At 60.8% G+C, this 21828-nt stretch overlaps 1 protein-coding gene across 1 annotated transcript in view; it reads left to right on the top strand.

Moving 5' to 3' along the window:
- The window catches only part of b3galnt2 (beta-1,3-N-acetylgalactosaminyltransferase 2), an 80093-nt gene that overhangs the window by 42698 nt on the left and 15567 nt on the right, over positions 1-21828 (top strand). Inside the window, 1 exon segment of the mRNA XM_052496802.1 lies at positions 3488-3670. Coding sequence (XP_052352762.1) covers positions 3488-3670 — 183 coding nt within the window.

The raw sequence follows: 21828 nt of genomic DNA, 5'->3' as shown, positions 1-21828 counted from the left end.
CCTGTCTGTCTGTATGTTATCTATTCTCTCATTGTTTCTCCTCCTAGACATGGCCTGTCTGTCTGTATGTTATCTATTCTCTCATTGTTTCTCCTCCTAGACATGGCCTGTCTGTCTGTATGTCTTCTATTCTCTCATTGTTTCTCCTCCTAGACATGGTCTGTCTGTCTGTATGTTATCTATTCTCTCATTGTTTCTCCTCCTAGACATGGCCTGTCTGTCTTGTCTGTATGTTATCTATTCTCTCATTGTTTCTCCTCCTAGACATGGCCTGTCTGTCTGTATGTTATCTATTCTCTCATTGTTTCTCCTCCTAGACATGGCCTGTCTGTCTGTATGTTATCTATTCTCTCATTGTTTCTCCTAGACATGGCCTGTCTGTCTTGTCTGTATGTTATCTATTCTCTCATTGTTTCTCCTAGACATGGCCTGTCTGTCTGTATGTTATCTATTCTCTCATTGTTTCTCCTAGACATGGTCTGTCTGTATGTTATCTATTCTCTCATTGTTTCTCCTCCTAGACATGGCCTGTCTGTCTGTATGTTATCTATTCTCTCATTGTTTCTCCTAGACATGGCCTGTCTGTCTGTATGTTATCTATTCTCTCATTGTTTCTCCTCCTAGACATGGCCTGTCTGTATGTCTTCTATTCTCTCATTGTTTCTCCTCCTAGACATGGCCTGTCGGTATGTCTTCTATTCTCTCATTGTTTCTCCTCCTAGACATGGCCTGTCTGTCTGTATGTTATCTATTCTCTCATTGTTTCTCCTAGACATGGCCTGTCTGTCTGTATGTTATCTATTCTCTCATTGTTTCTCCTAGACATGGCCTGTCTGTCTGTATGTTATCTATTCTCTCATTGTTTCTCCTAGACATGGCCTGTCTGTCTGTATGTTATCTATTCTCTCATTGTTTCTCCTCCTAGACATGGTCTGGCTGTATGTCTTCTATTCTCTCATTGTTTCTCCTCCTAGACATGGTCTGTCTGTATGTCTTCTATTCTCTCATTGTTTCTCCTCCTAGACATGGCCTGTCGGTCTGTATATGTCTTCTATTCTCTCATTGTTTCTCCTCCTAGACATGGCCTGTCTGTCTGTATGTTATCTATTCTCTCATTGTTTCTCCTCCTAGACATGGCCTGTCTGTCTGTATGTTATCTATTCTCTCATTGTTTCTCCTCCTAGACATGGCCTGTCTGTCTGTATGTCTTCTATTCTCTCATTGTTTCTCCTCCTAGACATGGTCTGTCTGTCTGTATGTTATCTATTCTCTCATTGTTTCTCCTCCTAGACATGGCCTGTCTGTCTTGTCTGTATGTTATCTATTCTCTCATTGTTTCTCCTCCTAGACATGGCCTGTCTGTCTGTATGTTATCTATTCTCTCATTGTTTCTCCTCCTAGACATGGCCTGTCTGTCTGTATGTTATCTATTCTCTCATTGTTTCTCCTAGACATGGCCTGTCTGTCTGTATGTTATCTATTCTCTCATTGTTTCTCCTCCTAGACATGGCCTGTCTGTATGTTATCTATTCTCTCATTGTTTCTCCTCCTAGACATGGCCTGTCTGTCTGTATGTTATCTATTCTCTCATTGTTTCTCCTAGACATGGCCTGTCTGTCTGTATGTTATCTATTCTCTCATTGTTTCTCCTAGACATGGCCTGTCTGTCTGTATGTTATCTATTCTCTCATTGTTTCTCCTCCTAGACATGGCCTGTCTGTCTGTATGTTATCTATTCTCTCATTGTTTCTCCTAGACATGGCCTGTCTGTCTTGTCTGTATGTTATCTATTCTCTCATTGTTTCTCCTCCTAGACATGGCCTGTCTGTCTGTATGTTATCTATTCTCTCATTGTTTCTCCTCCTAGACATGGCCTGTCTGTCTGTATGTTATCTATTCTCTCATTGTTTCTCCTAGACATGGCCTGTCTGTCTTGTCTGTATGTTATCTATTCTCTCATTGTTTCTCCTAGACATGGCCTGTCTGTCTGTATGTTATCTATTCTCTCATTGTTTCTCCTAGACATGGCCTGTCTGTCTGTATGTTATCTATTCTCTCATTGTTTCTCCTAGACATGGCCTGTCTGTCTGTATGTTATCTATTCTCTCATTGTTTCTCCTCCTAGACATGGCCTGTCTGTCTGTATGTTATCTATTCTCTCATTGTTTCTCCTAGACATGGCCTGTCTGTCTTGTCTGTATGTTATCTATTCTCTCATTGTTTCTCCTCCTAGACATGGTCTGTCTGTCTGTATGTCTTATATTCTCTCATTGTTTCTCCTAGACATGGTCTGTCTGTATGTTATCTATTCTCTCATTGTTTCTCCTAGACATGGCCTGTCTGTCTGTATGTCTTATATTCTCTCATTGTTTCTCCTAGACATGGTCTGTCTGTATGTTATCTATTCTCTCATTGTTTCTCCTAGACATGGCCTGTCTGTCTGTATGTTATCTATTCTCTCATTGTTTCTCCTAGACATGGCCTGTCTGTCTGTATGTTATCTATTCTCTCATTGTTTCTCCTCCTAGACATGGCCTGTCTGTCTGTATGTCTTCTATTCTCTCATTGTTTCTCCTAGACATGGCCTGTCTGTCTGTATGTCTTATATTCTCTCATTGTTTCTCCTAGACATGGTCTGTCTGTCTGTATGTTATCTATTCTCTCATTGTTTCTCCTAGACATGGCCTGTCTGTCTGTATGTTATCTATTCTCTCATTGTTTCTCCTAGACATGGCCTGTCTGTCTGTATGTTATCTATTCTCTCATTGTTTCTCCTAGACATGGCCTGTCTGTCTGTATGTTATCTATTCTCTCATTGTTTCTCCTAGACATGGCCTGTCTGTCTGTATGTTATCTATTCTCTCATTGTTTCTCCTAGACATGGCCTGTCTGTCTGTATGTTATCTATTCTCTCATTGTTTCTCCTCCTAGACATGGTCTGTCTGTCTGTATGTTATCTATTCTCTCATTGTTTCTCCTCCTAGACATGGTCTGTCTGTCTGTATGTTATCTATTCTCTCATTGTTTCTCCTCCTAGACATGGCCTGTCTGTATGTCTTCTATTCTCTCATTGTTTCTCCTCCTAGACATGGCCTGTCGGTATGTCTTCTATTCTCTCATTGTTTCTCCTCCTAGACATGGCCTGTCTGTCTGTATGTTATCTATTCTCTCATTGTTTCTCCTAGACATGGCCTGTCTGTCTGTATGTTATCTATTCTCTCATTGTTTCTCCTCCTAGACATGGCCTGTCTGTCTGTATGTTATCTATTCTCTCATTGTTTCTCCTCCTAGACATGGTCTGTCTGTATGTCTTCTATTCTCTCATTGTTTCTCCTCCTAGACATGGCCTCCCTGTATGTCTTCTATTCTCTCATTGTTTCTCCTCCTAGACATGGCCTGTCGGTATGTCTTCTATTCTCTCATTGTTTCTCCTCCTAGACATGGCCTCCCTGTATGTCTTCTATTCTCTCATTGTTTCTCCTCCTAGACATGGCCTCCTGTGGGAGGTGCTGCATGGCCGACAGGGGCGGATCCAGAGTCACGGCACCAGACTGCAGATGGAGGACAGGTCTCTGGAGCAGGAGGGTCTGCGATATGGAGACATAGTGTTTGTGGATGTAGTAGATACATACAGGAACGTGCCTTCTAAACTACTGCAGTTCTACAAGTGGTACGTACCCAGTGTGACTGGTCTAACTTCGCAACTACACTGCGAGAGTCGCTGTTTCCTCTGTTATCGTAGTTTTTGTCCTGCTATACCAGTAACATGGAAATGGACAGAAATCGTATAGTTTGGCTCTGCTGCTCGGGCTGCTCTGGGCTGCTCTGGGCTGCTCGGGGCTACTCTGGGCTGCTCTGGGCTACTCTGGGCTGCTCTGGGCTACTCTGGGCTGCTCTGGCTACTCGGGGCTGCACGGGGCTGCTCTGGGCTACTCGGGGCTACTCGGGCTGCTCTGGGCTACTCGGCTGCTCTGGGCTACTCGGCTGCTCTGGCTACTCGGGGCTGCTCTAGGCTACTCGGGGCTACTCGGGCTGCTCTGGGCTACTTGGGCTGCTCTGGGCTACTCTGGGCTGCTCTGGGCTACTCGGGGCTGCTCTGGGCTGCTCGGGGCTACTGGGCTGCTCTGGGCTACTCTGGGCTGCTCTGGGCTACTGGGCTACTCGGGGCTACTCGGGCTGAACAGGGCTGCACGGGGCTACTCAGGGCTACTCGGGCTGCTCGGGCTGCTCTGGGCTACTCTGGGCTGCTCTGGGCTACTCGGGCTGCTCTGGGCTACTCGGGGCTGCTCGGGCTGCTCTGGCTGCTCTGGGCTGCTCTGGGCTACTCTGGCTGCTCTGGGCTACTCGGGCTGCTCTGGGCTACTCGGGCTGCTCTGGGCTACTCGGGGCTGCTCTGGGCTACTCGGGCTGCACTGGGCTGCTCGGGCTACTGGCTGCTCTGGGCTGCTCTGGGCTGCTCTGGGCTGCTCTGGGCTACTCGGGGCTGCTCTGGGCTGCTCTGGGCTACTCGGGGCTGCTCTGGGCTACTCTGGGCTGCTCTGGGCTACTCTGGGCTGCTCTGGGCTACTCGGGGCTGCTCGGGCTGCTCGGGGCTGCTCGGGCTGCTCGGGGCTACTCGGGCTGCTTGGGGCTACTCGGGGCTGCTCGGGGCTACTCGGGCTGCTCTGGGCTACTCGGGCTGCTCGGGCTGCTCTGGGCTGCTGTACATCTATTCTTAAGCCTCTTGCACACCAAGGACGATTTTCTCTTCCAAAAATATTTGCATGAACTTGGTGAGGATTTATTTTACATTTTTATGATGGTCCTTCGCTGGAAGACAGTTTCTCAATTTCACCATTGATGTGAAAGCAGGAAACAGAGTCCTTCTGGAGCGACACCATTGACGTGAAAGCAGGAAACAGACTCCTTCTGGAGCGACACCATTGACGTGAAAGCAGGAAACAGAGTCCTTCTGGAGCGACACCATTGACGTAAAAGCAGCCATAAAGGAAGTCTTTGTGTCAATGATTGAAAGGAAACCGAGTCCTTCAGTAGCCTGACGCTACTGTCCCCAGCCTGACGCTCCTATCTCCAGCCTGACGCTACTGTCCCCAGCCTGACGCTACTGTCCCCAGCCTGACGCTACTATCCCCAGCCTGACGCTCCTATCTCCAGCCTGACGCTACCATCCCCAGCCTGACGCTACCATCCCCAGCCTGACGCTACCATCCCCAGCCTGACGCTACCGTCCCCAGCCTGACGCTACCGTCCCCAGCCTGACGCTACCGTCCCCAGCCTGACGCTACCGTCCCCAGCCTGACGCTACCGTCCCCAGCCTGACGCTACCGTCCCCAGCCTGACGCTACTGTCCCCAGCCTGACGCTTTACTGTCCCCAGCCTGACGCTACTGTCCCCAGCCTGACGCTACCGTCCCCAGCCTGACGCTACCGTCCCCAGCCTGACGCTACTGTCCCCAGCCTGACGCTACCGTCCCCAGCCTGACGCTACCGTCCCCAGCCTGACGCTACTGTCCCCAGCCTGACGCTACTATCTCCAGCCTGACGCTACTATCCCCAGCCTGACGCTATTATCCCCAGCCTGACGCTACCATCCCCAGCCTGACGCTACCGCCCCAGCCTGACGCTACCGTCCCCAGCCTGACGCTACCGTCCCCAGCCTGACGCTACCGCCCCCAGCCTGACGCTACCGTCTCCAGCCTGACGCTACTATCCCCAGCCTGACGCTACCATCCCCAGCCTGACGCTACTATCTCCAGCCTGACGCTATTATCCCCAGCCTGACGCTACCATCCCCAGCCTGACGCTACTGTCCCCAGCCTGACGCTACTGTCCCCAGCCTGACGCTACTGTCCCCAGCCTGACGCTACTATCTCCAGCCTGACGCTACTATCCCCAGCCTGACGCTACTATCCCCAGCCTGACGCTACCATCCCCAGCCTGACGCTACCGCCCCCAGCCTGACGCTACCGTCCCCCAGCCTGACGCTACCGTCCCCCAGCCTGACGCTACCGTCCCCAGCCTGACGCTACCGCCCCAGCCTGACGCTACCGTCCCCAGCCTGACGCTACTATCCCCAGCCTGACGCTACCATCCCCAGCCTGACGCTACCATCCCCAGCCTGAGGCTACTATCCCAGCCTATCCCCAGCCTGACGCTACCGTCCCCAGCCTGACGCTACCGTCCCCAGCCTGACGCTACCGTCCCCAGCCTGACGCTACCGTCCCCCAGCCTGACGCTACCGTCCCCAGCCTATCCCCAGCCTGACGCTACCGTCCCCAGCCTATCCCCAGCCTGACGCTACTATCCCCAGCCTGACGCTACTGTCCCCAGCCTGACGCTACTGTCCCCAGCCTGACGCTATTGTCCCCAGCCTGACGCTACTGTCCCCAGCCTGACGCTACTATCCCCAGCCTGACGCTACTATCTCCAGCCTGACGCTACTATCTCCAGCCTGACGCTACCATCCCCAGCCTGGCGCTACCGTCCCCAGCCTGACGCTACCATCCCCAGCCTGACGCTACTATCCCCAGCCTATCCCCAGCCTGACGCTACTATCCCCAGCCTGACGCTACTGTCCCCAGCCTGACGCTACCATCCCCAGCCTGACGCTACCATCCCCAGCCTGACGCTACCATCCCCAGCCTGACGCTACCATCCCCAGCCTGACGCTACCATCCCCAGCCTGACGCTACCGTCCCCAGCCTGACGCTACCGTCCCCAGCCTGACGCTACCGTCCCCAGCCTGACGCTTCACCGTCCCCAGCCTGACGCTACCGTCCCCAGCCTGACGCTACCGTCCCCAGCCTGACGCTTACCGTCCCCAGCCTGACGCTACCGTCCCCAGCCTGACGCTACCGTCCCCAGCCTGACGCTCCTATCTCCAGCCTGACGCTACCATCCCCAGCCTGACGCTACCATCCCCAGCCTGACGCTACCATCCCCAGCCTGACGCTACTATCCCCAGCCTGACGCTACTGTCCCCAGCCTGACGCTACTGTCCCCAGCCTGACGCTACTGTCCCCAGCCTGACGCTACTGTCCCCAGCCTGACGCTACCGTCCCCAGCCTGACGCTACCGTCCCCAGCCTGACGCTCCTATCTCCAGCCTGACGCTCCTATCTCCAGCCTGACGCTACTATCTCCAGCCTGACGCTACTATCTCCAGCCTGACGCTACTATCTCCAGCCTGACGCTACTGTCTCCAGCCTGACGCTACCGCCCCAGCCTGACGCTACCGTCCCCAGCCTGACGCTACCGTCCCCAGCCTGACGCTTACCGCCCCCAGCCTGACGCTACCGTCCCCAGCCTGACGCTCCTATCTCCAGCCTGACGCTACCATCCCCAGCCTGACGCTACCATCCCCAGCCTGACGCTACCATCCCCAGCCTGACGCTACCATCCCCAGCCTGACGCTACCATCCCCAGCCTGACGCTACCATCCCCAGCCTGACGCTACCATCCCCAGCCTGACGCTACCATCCCCAGCCTGACGCTACTATCCCCAGCCTGACGCTACCGTCCCCAGCCTGACGCTACCGTCCCCAGCCTGACGCTACCGTCCCCAGCCTGACGCTACCGTCCCCAGCCTGACGCTACCGTCCCCAGCCTGACGCTACCGTCCCCAGCCTGACGCTACCGTCCCCAGCCTGACGCTACCGTCCCCAGCCTGACGCTACCACCCCAGCCTGACGCTACCGTCCCCAGCCTGACGCTACCGCCCCAGCCTGACGCTACCGTCCCCAGCCTGACGCTACCGTCCCCAGCCTGACGCTACCGTCCCCAGCCTGACGCTCCTATCTCCAGCCTGACGCTACCATCCCCAGCCTGACGCTACCATCCCCAGCCTGACGCTACCATCCCCAGCCTGACGCTACCATCCCCAGCCTGACGCTACCATCCCCAGCCTGACGCTACCATCCCCAGCCTGACGCTACTATCCCCAGCCTGACGCTACTATCCCCAGCCTGACGCTACTGTCCCCAGCCTGACGCTACTGTCCCCAGCCTGACGCTACTGTCCCCAGCCTGACGCTACTGTCCCCAGCCTGACGCTACCGTCCCCAGCCTGACGCTACCGTCCCCAGCCTGACGCTACCGTCCCCAGCCTGACGCTCCTATCTCCAGCCTGACGCTCCTATCTCCAGCCTGACGCTACTATCTCCAGCCTGACGCTACTATCTCCAGCCTGACGCTACTATCTCCAGCCTGACGCTACCATCCCCAGCCTGACGCTACCATCCCCAGCCTGACGCTACCATCCCCAGCCTGACGCTACCATCCCCAGCCTGACGCTACCATCCCCAGCCTGACGCTACCATCCCCAGCCTGAGGCTACTATCCCCAGCCTATCCCCAGCCTGACGCTACTATCCCCAGCCTGACGCTCCTGTCCCCAGCCTGACGCTACCATCCCCGCCTGATGCTGCCATCCCCGCCTGACGCTACTATCCCCAGCCTGACGCTACTATCCCCAGCCTGACGCTACTATCCCTGCCTGACGCTACAGCTGAAAACTGTTGTTCTGATTAAAGCAACTATCCCCAGCCTGACGCTACTATCCCCAGCCTGACGCTACCATCCCCAGCCTGACGCTACCATCCCCAGCCTGACGCTACCATCCCCAGCCTGACGCTACCATCCCCAGCCTGACGCTACTATCCCCAGCCTGACGCTACTATCCCCAGCCTGACGCTACTGTCCCCAGCCTGACGCTACTGTCCCCAGCCTGACGCTACTGTCCCCAGCCTGACGCTACTGTCCCCAGCCTGACGCTACCGTCCCCAGCCTGACGCTACCGTCCCCAGCCTGACGCTACCGTCCCCAGCCTGACGCTACCGTCCCCAGCCTGACGCTCCTATCTCCAGCCTGACGCTCCTATCTCCAGCCTGACGCTACTATCTCCAGCCTGACGCTACTATCTCCAGCCTGACGCTACTATCTCCAGCCTGACGCTACCATCTCCAGCCTGACGCCACCGTCCCCAGCCTGACGCTACCGTCCCCAGCCTGACGCTACCGTCCCCAGCCTGACGCTACCGTCCCCAGCCTGACGCTACCGTCCCCAGCCTGACGCTACCGTCCCCAGCCTGACGCTCCTATCTCCAGCCTGACGCTACCATCCCCAGCCTGACGCTACCATCCCCCGCCTGACGCTACCATCCCCAGCCTGACGCTACCATCCCCAGCCTGACGCTACCATCCCCAGCCTGACGCTACCGTCCCCAGCCTGACGCTACCGTCCCCAGCCTGACGCTACCGTCCCCAGCCTGACGCTACCGTCCCCAGCCTGACGCTACCGTCCCCAGCCTGACGCTACCGTCCCCAGCCTGACGCTACCGTCCCCAGCCTGACGCTACCGTCCCCAGCCTGACGCTACCGTCCCCAGCCTGACGCTACCGTCCCCAGCCTGACGCTACCATCCCCAGCCTGACGCTACCATCCCCAGCCTGACGCTACCATCCCCAGCCTGACGCTACCATCCCCAGCCTGACGCTACTATCCCCAGCCTGACGCTACCATCCCCAGCCTGACGCTACCGTCCCCAGCCTGACGCTACCGTCCCCAGCCTGACGCTACCGCCCCAGCCTGACGCTCCCATCTCCCAGCCTGACGCTACCATCCCCAGCCTGACGCTACTATCCCCAGCCTGACGCTACCATCCCCAGCCTGACGCTACCATCCCCAGCCTGACGCTACCATCCCAGCCTGACGCTACCATCCCCAGCCTGACGCTACCGTCCCCAGCCTGACGCTACCGTCCCCAGCCTGACGCTACCGTCCCTGTAGCCTGACGCTACCGTCCCCAGCCTGACGCTACCGTCCCCAGCCTGACGCTACCGTCCCCAGCCTGACGCTCCTATCTCCAGCCTGACGCTACCATCCCCAGCCTGACGCTACCATCCCCAGCCTGACGCTACCATCCCCAGCCTGACGCTACCATCCCCAGCCTGACGCTACCGCCCCAGCCTGACGCTACTGTCCCCAGCCTGACGCTACTGTCCCCAGCCTGACGCTACTGTCCCCAGCCTGACGCTACTGTCCCCAGCCTGACGCTACCGTCCCCAGCCTGACGCTACCGTCCCCAGCCTGACGCTACCGTCCCCAGCCTGACGCTACCGTCCCCAGCCTGACGCTACCGTCCCCAGCCTGACGCTCCTATCTCCAGCCTGACGCTCCTATCTCCAGCCTGACGCTCCTATCTCCAGCCTGACGCTCCTATCTCCAGCCTGACGCTACTATCTCCAGCCTGACGCTCCTATCTCCAGCCTGACGCTCCTATCTCCAGCCTGACGCTACTATCTCCAGCCTGACGCTACTATCTCCAGCCTGACGCTACTATCTCCAGCCTGACGCTACTATCTCCAGCCTGACGCTACCGTCCCCAGCCTGACGCTACCGTCCCCAGCCTGACGCTACCGTCCCCAGCCTGACGCTACCGTCCCCAGCCTGACGCTACCGTCCCCAGCCTGACGCTCCTATCTCCAGCCTGACGCTCCTATCTCCAGCCTGACGCTACCGTCCCCAGCCTGACGCTACCATCCCCAGCCTGACGCTACTATCCCCAGCCTGACGCTACCATCCCCAGCCTGACGCTACCATCCCCAGCCTGACGCTACTATCCCCAGCCTGACGCTACTATCCCCAGCCTGACGCCACTGTCCCCAGCCTGACGCTACTGTCCCCAGCCTGACGCTACTGTCCCCAGCCTGACGCTACTGTCCCCAGCCTGACGCTACCGTCCCCAGCCTGACGCTACCGTCCCCAGCCTGACGCTACCGTCCCCAGCCTGACGCTCCTATCTCCAGCCTGACGCTCCTATCTCCAGCCTGACGCTACTATCTCCAGCCTGACGCTACTATCTCCAGCCTGACGCTACTATCTCCAGCCTGACGCTACTATCTCCAGCCTGACGCTACTATCTCCAGCCTGACGCTACTATCTCCAGCCTGACGCTACTGTCTCCAGCCTGACGCTACCGTCCCCAGCCTGACGCTACCGTCCCCAGCCTGACGCTACCGTCCCCAGCCTGACGCTACCGTCCCCAGCCTGACGCTACCGCCCCAGCCTGACGCTCCTATCTCCAGCCTGACGCTACCGTCCCCAGCCTGACGCTTACCGTCCCCAGCCTGACGCTACCGTCCCCAGCCTGACGCTACCGTCCCCAGCCTGACGCTCCTATCTCCAGCCTGACGCTACCATCCCCAGCCTGACGCTACCATCCCCAGCCTGACGCTACCGTCCCCAGCCTGACGCTACCGTCCCCAGCCTGACGCTACCGTCCCCAGCCTGACGCTACCGTCCCCAGCCTGACGCTACCGTCCCCAGCCTGACGCTACCGTCCCCAGCCTGACGCTACCGTCCCCAGCCTGACGCTACCGTCCCCAGCCTGACGCTACCGTCCCCAGCCTGACGCTACCGTCCCCAGCCTGACGCTACCGTCCCCAGCCTGACGCTACCGTCCCCAGCCTGACGCTACCGTCCCCAGCCTGACGCTACCGTCCCCAGCCTGACGCTTACCGTCCCCAGCCTGACGCTACCGTCCCAGCCTGACGCTACCGTCCCCAGCCTGACGCTACCGTCCCCAGCCTGACGCTACCGTCCCCAGCCTGACGCTACCGTCCCCAGCCTGACGCTACCGTCCCCAGCCTGACGCTACCGCCCCCAGCCTGACGCTACCGTCCCCAGCCTGACGCTACCGTCCCCAGCCTGACGCTACCGTCCCCAGCCTGACGCTACCGTCCCCAGCCTGACGCTCCCATCTCCAGCCTGACGCTCCTATCTCCAGCCTGACGCTACTATCTCCAGCCTGACGCTACCATCCCCAGCCTGACGCTACCATCCCCAGCCTGACGCTACCATCCCCAGCCTGACGCTACCATCCCCAGCCTGACGCTACCATCCCCAGCCTGACGCTACCATCCCCAGCCTGACGCTACCATCCCCAGCCTGAGGCTACTATCCCCAGCCTATCCCCAGCCTGACGCTACTATCCCCAGCCTGACGCTACCGTCCCCAGCCTGACGCTACCGTCCCCAGCCTGACGCTACCGTCCCCAGCCTGACGCTACCGTCCCCAGCCTGACGCTACTGTTCCCAGCCTGACGCTACTGTTCCCAGCCTGACGCTACTGTTCCCAGCCTGACGCTACCGTCCCCAGCCTGACGCTACCGTCCCCAACCTGACGCTACCGTCCCCAGCCTGACGCTACCGTCCCCAGCCTGACGCTACCGTCCCCAGCCTGACGCTACCGTCCCCAGCCTGACGCTACCGTCCCCAGCCTGACGCTACCGTCCCCAGCCTGAGGCTACCGTCCCCAGCCTGACGCTACCATCCCCAGCCTGACGCTACTATCCCCAGCCTGACGCTACTATCCCCAGCCTGACGCTACTATCCCCAGCCTGACGCTACTATCCCCAGCCTGACGCTACTATCCCCAGCCTGACGCTACTATCCCCAGCCTGACGCTCCTGTCCCCAGCCTGACGCTACCATCCCCCGCCTGATGCTGCCATCCCCCGCCTGACGCTACTATCCCCGCCTGACGCTACTATCCCCAGCCTGACGCTACTATCCCTGCCTGACGCTACAGCTGAAAACTGTTGTTCTGATTAAAGCAACTATCCCCAGCCTGACGCTACTATCCCCAGCCTGACGCTACTATCTCCAGCCTGACGCTACCATCCCCAGCCTGAGGCTACTATCCCCAGCCTATCCCCAGCCTGACGCTACTATCCCCAGCCTGACGCTACCGTCCCCAGCCTGACGCTACCGTCCCCAGCCTGACGCTACCATCCCCAGCCTGACGCTACCATCCCCAGCCTGACGCTACTATCCCCAGCCTGACGCTACTATCCCCAGCCTGACGCTACTGTCCCCAGCCTGACGCTACTGTCCCCAGCCTGACGCTACTGTCCCCAGCCTGACGCTACTGTCCCCAGCCTGACGCTACCGTCCCCAGCCTGACGCTACCGTCCCCAGCCTGACGCTACCGTCCCCAGCCTGACGCTACCGTCCCCAGCCTGAGGCTACCGTCCCCAGCCTGACGCTACTATCCCCAGCCTGACGCTACTATCCCCAGCCTGACGCTACTATCCCCAGCCTGACGCTACTATCCCCAGCCTGACGCTACTATCCCCAGCCTGACGCTACTATCCCCAGCCTGACGCTACTATCCCCAGCCTGACGCTCCTGTCCCCAGCCTGACGCTACCATCCCCGCCTGATGCTGCCATCTCCCGCCTGACGCTACTATCCCCAGCCTGACGCTACTATCCCCAGCCTGACGCTACTATCCCCAGCCTGACGCTACTATCCCCTGCCTGACGCTACAGCTGAAAACTGTTGTTCTGATTAAAGCAACTATCCCCAGCCTGACGCTACCATCCCCAGCCTGACGCTACCATCCCCAGCCTGACGCTACCATCCCCAGCCTGACGCTACTATCCCCAGCCTGACGCTACTGTCCCCAGCCTGACGCTACTGTCCCCAGCCTGACGCTACTGTCCCCAGCCTGACGCTACTGTCCCCAGCCTGACGCTACTGTCCCCAGCCTGACGCTACCGTCCCCAGCCTGACGCTACCGTCCCCAGCCTGACGCTACCGTCCCAGCCTGACGCTACCGTCCCCAGCCTGACGCTACCGTCCCCAGCCTGACGCTACCGTCCCCAGCCTGACGCTCCTATCTCCAGCCTGACGCTCCTATCTCCAGCCTGACGCTACCGTCCCCAGCCTGACGCTACTATCCCCAGCCTGACGCTACCATCCCCAGCCTGACGCTACCATCCCCAGCCTGACGCTACCATCCCCAGCCTGACGCTACTGTCCCCAGCCTGACGCTACCGTCCCCCAGCCTGACGCTACCGTCCCCAGCCTGACGCTACCGTCCCCAGCCTGACGCTACACCGTCCCCAGCCTGACGCTACCGTCCCCAGCCTGACGCTACCGTCCCCAGCCTGACGCTACCGTCCCCAGCCTGACGCTACGTCCCCAGCCTGACGCTACCGTCCCCAGCCTGACGCTACCGTCCCCAGCCTGACGCTACCGCCCCAGCCTGACGCTACCGTCCCCAGCCTGACGCTACCGTCCCCAGCCTGACGCTACCGTCCCCAGCCTGACGCTACCGCCCCCAGCCTGACGCTACCGTCCCCAGCCTGACGCTACCATCCCCAGCCTGACGCTACCATCCCCAGCCTGACGCTACCATCCCCAGCCTGACGCTACCATCCCCAGCCTGACGCTACCATCCCCAGCCTGACGCTACTATCCCCAGCCTGACGCTACTGTCCCCAGCCTGACGCTACTGTCCCCAGCCTGACGCTACTGTCCCCAGCCTGACGCTACTGTCCCCAGCCTGACGCTACTGTCCCCAGCCTGACGCTACCGTCCCCAGCCTGACGCTACCGTCCCCAGCCTGACGCTACCGCCCCCAGCCTGACGCTACCGTCCCCAGCCTGACGCTACCGTCCCCAGCCTGACGCTACCGTCCCCAGCCTGACGCTACCGTCCCCAGCCTGACGCTCCTATCTCCAGCCTGACGCTCTTATCTCCAGCCTGACGCTACTATCTCCAGCCTGACGCTACCATCCCCAGCCTGACGCTACCATCCCCAGCCTGACGCTACCATCCCCAGCCTGACGCTACCATCCCCAGCCTGACGCTACCATCCCCAGCCTGACGCTACCATCCCCAGCCTGACGCTACCATCCCCAGCCTGACGCTACCATCCCCAGCCTGAGGCTACTATCCCCAGCCTATCCCCAGCCTGACGCTACTATCCCCAGCCTGACGCTACCGCCCCAGCCTGACGCTACCGTCCCCAGCCTGACGCTACCGTCCCCAGCCTGACGCTACCGTCCCCAGCCTGACGCTACCGTTCCCAGCCTGACGCTACCGTTCCCAGCCTGACGCTACTGTTCCCAGCCTGACGCTACCGTCCCCAGCCTGACGCTACCGTCCCCAGCCTGACGCTACCGTCCCCAGCCTGACGCTACCGTCCCCAGCCTGACGCTACCGTCCCCAGCCTGACGCTACCGTCCCCAGCCTGACGCTACCGCCCCCAGCCTGACGCTACCGTCCCCAGCCTGAGGCTACCGTCCCCAGCCTGACGCTACCATCCCCAGCCTGACGCTACTATCCCCAGCCTGACGCTACTATCCCCAGCCTGACGCTACTATCCCCAGCCTGACGCTACTATCCCCAGCCTGACGCTACTATCCCCAGCCTGACGCTATTATCCCCCAGCCTGACGCTACTATCCCCAGCCTGACGCTCCTGTCCCCAGCCTGACGCTACCATCCCCGCCTGACGCTGCCATCCCCCGCCTGACGCTACTATCCCCCGCCTGACGCTACTATCCCCTGCCTGACGCTACAGCTGAAAACTGTTGTTCTGATTAAAGCAACTATCCCCAGCCTGACGCTACTATCCCCAGCCTGACGCTACTATCTCCAGCCTGACGCTACCATCCCCAGCCTGAGGCTACTATCCCCAGCCTATCCCCAGCCTGACGCTACTATCCCCAGCCTGACGCTACCGTCCCCAGCCTGACGCTACCGTCCCCAGCCTGACGCTACCATCCCCAGCCTGACGCTACCATCCCCAGCCTGACGCTACCATCCCCAGCCTGACGCTACTATCCCCAGCCTGACGCTACTATCCCCAGCCTGACGCTACTGTCCCCAGCCTGACGCTACTGTCCCCAGCCTGACGCTACTGTCCCCAGCCTGACGCTACCGTCCCCAGCCTGACGCTACCGTCCCCAGCCTGACGCTACCGTCCCCAGCCTGAGGCTACCGTCCCCAGCCTGACGCTACTATCCCCAGCCTGACGCTACTATCCCCAGCCTGACGCTACTATCCCCAGCCTGACGCTACTATCCCCAGCCTGACGCTACTATCCCCAGCCTGACGCTACTATCCCCAGCCTGACGCTACTATCCCCAGCCTGACGCTACTATCCCCAGCCTGACGCTCCTGTCCCCAGCCTGACGCTACCATCCCCCGCCTGATGCTGCCATCCCCCGCCTGACGCTACTATCCCCAGCCTGGCGCTACTATCCCCAGCCTGACGCTACTATCCCCAGCCTGACGCTACTATCCCCTGCCTGACGCTACAGCTGAAAACTGTTGTTCTGATTAAAGCAACTATCCCCAGCCTGACGCTACCATCCCCAGCCTGACGCTACCATCCCCAGCCTGACGCTACCATCCCCAGCCTGACGCTACTATCCCCAGCCTGACGCTACTGTCCCCAGCCTGACGCTACTGTCCCCAGCCTGACGCTACTGTCCCCAGCCTGACGCTACTGTCCCCAGCCTGACGCTACTGTCCCCAGCCTGACGCTACCGTCCCCAGCCTGACGCTACCGTCCCCAGCCTGACGCTACCGTCCCCAGCCTGACGCTACCGTCCCCAGCCTGACGCTACCGTCCCCAGCCTGACGCTACCGTCCCCAGCCTGACGCTACCGTCCCCAGCCTGACGCTACCGTCCCCAGCCTGACGCTACCGTCCCCAGCCTGACGCTACCGTCCCCAGCCTGACGCTACTATCTCCAGCCTGACGCTACTATCCCCAGCCTGACGCTACCATCCCCAGCCTGACGCTACTATCCCCAGCCTGACGCTACCATCCCCAGCCTGACGCTACCATCCCCAGCCTGACGCTACCGTCCCCAGCCTGACGCTACCGTCCCCAGCCTGACGCTCCTATCTCCAGCCTGACGCTACCATCCCCAGCCTGACGCTACCATCCCCAGCCTGACGCTACCATCCCCAGCCTGACGCTACCGTCCCCAGCCTGACGCTACCGTCCCCAGCCTGACGCTACCGTCCCCAGCCTGACGCTACCGTCCCCAGCCTGACGCTACCGTCCCCAGCCTGACGCTACCGTCCCCAGCCTTACGCTACCGTCCCCAGCCTGACGCTCCTATCTCCAGCCTGACGCTACCATCCCCAGCCTGACGCTACCATCCCCAGCCTGACGCTACCATCCCCAGCCTGACGCTACCATCCCCAGCCTGACGCTACTATCCCCAGCCTGACGCTACTATCCCCAGCCTGACGCTACTGTCCCCAGCCTGATGCTACTGTCCCCAGCCTGACGCTACTGTCCCCAGCCTGACGCTACTGTCCCCAGCCTGACGCTACCGTCCCCAGCCTGACGCTACCGTCCCCAGCCTGACGCTCCTATCTCCAGCCTGACGCTCCTATCTCCAGCCTGACGCTACTATCTCCAGCCTGACGCTACTATCTCCAGCCTGACGCTACTATCTCCAGCCTGACGCTACCGTCCCCAGCCTGACGCTACCGTCCCCAGCCTGACGCTACCGTCCCCAGCCTGACGCTACCGTCCCCAGCCTGACGCTACCGTCCCCAGCCTGACGCTCCTATCTCCAGCCTGACGCTACCATCCCCAGCCTGACGCTACCATCCCCAGCCTGACGCTACCATCCCCAGCCTGACGCTACCATCCCCAGCCTGACGCTACCATCCCCAGCCTGACGCTACTATCCCCAGCCTGACGCTACCATCCCCAGCCTGACGCTACCGTCCCCAGCCTGACGCTACCGTCCCCAGCCTGACGCTACCGTCCCCAGCCTGACGCTACCGTCCCCAGCCTGACGCTACCGTCCCCAGCCTGACGCTACCGCCCCAGCCTGACGCTACCGTCCCCAGCCTGACGCTACCGTCCCCAGCCTGACGCTACCGTCCCCAGCCTGACGCTCCTATCTCCAGCCTGACGCTACCATCCCCAGCCTGACGCTACCATCCCCAGCCTGACGCTACCATCCCCAGCCTGACGCTACCATCCCCAGCCTGACGCTACCATCCCCAGCCTGACGCTACCATCCCCAGCCTGACGCTACTATCCCCAGCCTGACGCTACTATCCCCAGCCTGACGCTACTGTCCCCAGCCTGACGCTACTGTCCCCAGCCTGACGCTACTGTCCCCAGCCTGACGCTACCGTCCCCAGCCTGACGCTACCGTCCCCAGCCTGACGCTACCGTCCCCAGCCTGACGCTACCGTCCCCAGCCTGACGCTACCGTCCCCAGCCTGACGCTACCGTCCCCAGCCTGACGCTCCTATCTCCAGCCTGACGCTCCTATCTCCAGCCTGACGCTACTATCTCCAGCCTGACGCTACTATCTCCAGCCTGACGCTACTGTCTCCAGCCTGACGCTACTGTCTCAGCCTGACGCTGTCCCCAGCCTGACGCTACCGTCCCCAGCCTGACGCCCGTCCCCAGCCTGACGCTACCGTCCCCAGCCTGACGCTACCGTCCCCAGCCTGACGCTACCGTCCCCAGCCTGACGCTACCGTCCCCAGCCTGACGCTCCTATCTCCAGCCTGACGCTACCATCCCCAGCCTGACGCTACCATCCCCAGCCTGACGCTACCATCCCCAGCCTGACGCTACCATCCCCAGCCTGACGCTACCGTCCCCAGCCTGACGCTACCGTCCCCAGCCTGACGCTACCGTCCCCAGCCTGCCTGGTCCCCAGCCTGACCCTACGCTACCGTCCCCAGCCTGACGCCTGCCTGGCGCTACCGTCCCCAGCCTGACGCTACCGTCCCCCAGCCTGACGCTCCGTCCCCAGCCTGACGCTACCGTCCCCAGCCTGACGCTACCGTCCCCAGCCTGACGCTACCGTCCCCAGCCTGTCCCCCCCAGCCTGGCGCTACCGTCCCCAGCCTGACGCTACCGTCCCCAGCCTGACGCTACCGTCCCCAGCCTGACGCTACCGTCCCCAGCCTGACGCTACCGTCCCCAGCCTGACGCTACCGTCCCCAGCCTGACGCTTACCGTCCCCAGCCTGACGCTCCTACCAGCCTGACGCTCCCCCCAGCCTGACGCCAGCCTGGCCTACCATCCCCAGCCTCCCCCTCAGCCTGACGCTACCATCCCCAGCCTGACGCTACTTCCTGTACTATCCCCAGCCTGACGCTACCTATCCCCAGCCTGACGCTACCATCCCCAGCCTGACGCTACTGTCCCCAGCCTGACGCTACTGTCCCCAGCCTGACCTACCGTCCCCAGCCTGACGCTACCGCCCCCAGCCTGACGCTACCGTCCCCAGCCTGACGCTACCGGCCCCCAGCCTGACGCCTTATCTCCAGCCTGACGCTATCCCCAGCCTCCCCAGCCTGACGCTACCATCCCCAGCCTGACGCTACCATCCCCAGCCTGACGCTACCATCCCCAGCCTGACGCTACCATCCCCAGCCTGACGCTACCATCCCCAGCCTGACGCTACCATCCCCAGCCTGACGCTACTATCCCCAGCCTGACGCTACTCCCCAGCCTGACGCTACCATCCCCAGCCTGACGCTACCATCCCCAGCCTGAGGCTACTATCCCCAGCCTATCCCCAGCCTGACGCTACTATCCCCAGCCTGACGCTACCGTCCCCAGCCTGACGCTACTGTCCCCAGCCTGACGCCCGTCCCCAGCCTGACGCTACCGTCCCCAGCCTGACGCTCCTATCTCCAGCCTGACGCTACGCTCCCAGCCTGATCTCCAGCCTGACGCTACTAGCCATCCCCAGCCTGACGCTACCGCCCCAGCATCCCCAGCCTGACGCTACCATCCCCAGCCTGACGCTACCATCCCCAGCCTGACGCTACCACGCTACCGTCCCCAGCCTGACGCTACCAGCCTGGCCCCCCAGCCTGACGCTACCATCCCCAGCCTGACGCTACCATCCCCAGCCTGACGCTACCATCCCCAGCCTGACGCTACCATCCCCAGCCTGAGGCTACTATCCCCAGCCTGATCCCCAGCCTGACGCTACTATCCCCAGCCTGACGCTACTGTCCCCAGCCTGACGCTACTGTCCCCAGCCTGACGCTACCGTCCCCAGCCTGACGCTACCGTCCCCAGCCTGACGCTACCGTCCCCAGCCTGACGCTAGCTACCGTCCCCAGCCTGAAAACTGCTACTGTTCCCAGCCTGACGCTACTGTCCCCAGCCTGACGCTACTGTTCCCAGCCTGACGCTACCGTCCCCAGCCTGACGCTACTATCCCCAGCCTATCCCCAACCTGACGCTACTATCCCCAGCCTGACGCCCGTCCCCAGCCTGACGCTACCGTCCCCAGCCTGACGCTACCGTCCCCAGCCTGACGCTGTCCCCAGCCTCTGTCCCCAGCCTGACGCTACCGTCCCCAGCCTGACGCTACCGTCCCCAGCCTGACGGCTACCGTCCCCAGCCTGACGCTACTATCCCCAGCCTGACGCCACTATCCCCAGCCTGACGCTACTATCCCAGCCTGACGCTACTATCCCCAGCCTGACGCTACCATCCCAGCCTGACTATCCCCCAGCCTGACGCTACTATCCCCAGCCTGACGCTACTGTCCCCAGCCTGACGCTACTGTCCCCAGCCTGACGCTACTACCATCCCCGCCTGACGCTACTGTCCCCAGCCTGACGCTACTATCCCCAGCCTGACGCTACTATCCCTGCCTGACGCTACTATCCCCCAGCCTGACGCTACTATCCCTGCCTGACGCAACTATCCCCAGCCTGACGCTATTATCCCCAGCCTGACGCTACTATCCCCAGCCTGACGCTGCCTGATCCCCAGCCTGACTACTATCCCCAGCCTATCCCCAGCCTGACGCTACTCCCCCCAGCCTGACGCTACCTCCCCAGCCTGACGCTACTGCCTGACGCTACCGTCCCCAGCCTGACGCTACTGCCTGACGCTACCCAGCCTGGCTACTCCCCAGCCTGACGCTCCGAGCCTGACGCGCCCCAGCCTGACGCTGTCCCCAGCCTGACGCTATCCCCAGCCTATCCCAGCCTGACGCTACTATCCCCAGCCTATCCCCAGCCTGACGCTACTATCCCCAGCCTGACGCTACTATCCCCAGCCTGATGCTACTGTCCCCAGCCTGACGCTACTGTCCCCAGCCTGACGCTACTGTCCCCAGCCTGACGCTCCTATCTCAGCCTGACGCTCCTATCTCAGCCTGACGCTACTGTCTCAGCCTGACGCTACTGTCTCAGCCTGACGCTACTGTCCCCAGCCTGACGCTACATCCCCAGCCTGACGCTACTATCCCCAGCCTATCCCCAGCCTGACGCTACTATCCCCAGCCTGACGCTACTGTTCCCAGCCTGACGCTACTGTTCCCAGCCTGACGCTACTGTTCCCAGCCTGACGCTACTGTTCCCAGCCTGACGCTACCGTCCCCAGCCTGACGCTACCGTCCCCAGCCTGACTACCGTCCCCAACCTGACGCTACCGTCCCCAGCCTGACGCTACCGTCCCCAGCCTGACGCTACCGTCCCCAGCCTGACGCTACCGTCCCCAGCCTGAGGCTACCATCCCCAGCCTGACGCTACTATCCCCAGCCTGACGCTACTATCCCCAGCCTGACGCTACTATCCCCAGCCTGACGCTACTATCCCCAGCCTGACGCTACTATCCCCAGCCTGACGCTACTATCCCCAGCCTGACGCTACTATCCCCAGCCTGACGCTACTATCCCCAGCCTGACGCTACCGTCCCCCGCCTGCGCTACCATCCCCCGCCTGACGCTGCCATCCCCCGCCTGACGCTACTATCCCCAGCCTGACGCTACTATCCCCAGCCTGACGCTACTATCCCTGCCTGACGCTACAGCTGAAAACTGTTGTTCTGATTAAAGCAACTATCCCCAGCCTGACGCTACTATCCCCAGCCTGGCGCTACTATCTCCAGCCTGACGCTACCATCCCCAGCCTGAGGCTACTATCCCCAGCCTATCCCCAGCCTGACGCTACTATCCCCAGCCTGACGCTACCGTCCCCAGCCTGACGCTACCGTCCCCAGCCTGACGCTACCGTCCCC

This window comes from Oncorhynchus keta, chromosome 3 (assembly GCF_023373465.1).
Source record: "Oncorhynchus keta strain PuntledgeMale-10-30-2019 chromosome 3, Oket_V2, whole genome shotgun sequence".
Taxonomy (NCBI): Eukaryota; Metazoa; Chordata; class Actinopteri; order Salmoniformes; family Salmonidae; genus Oncorhynchus; species Oncorhynchus keta.
The sequence above is the reverse complement of the archived record's forward strand: the minus strand, read 5'-3'. Positions and strand labels throughout refer to the sequence as shown.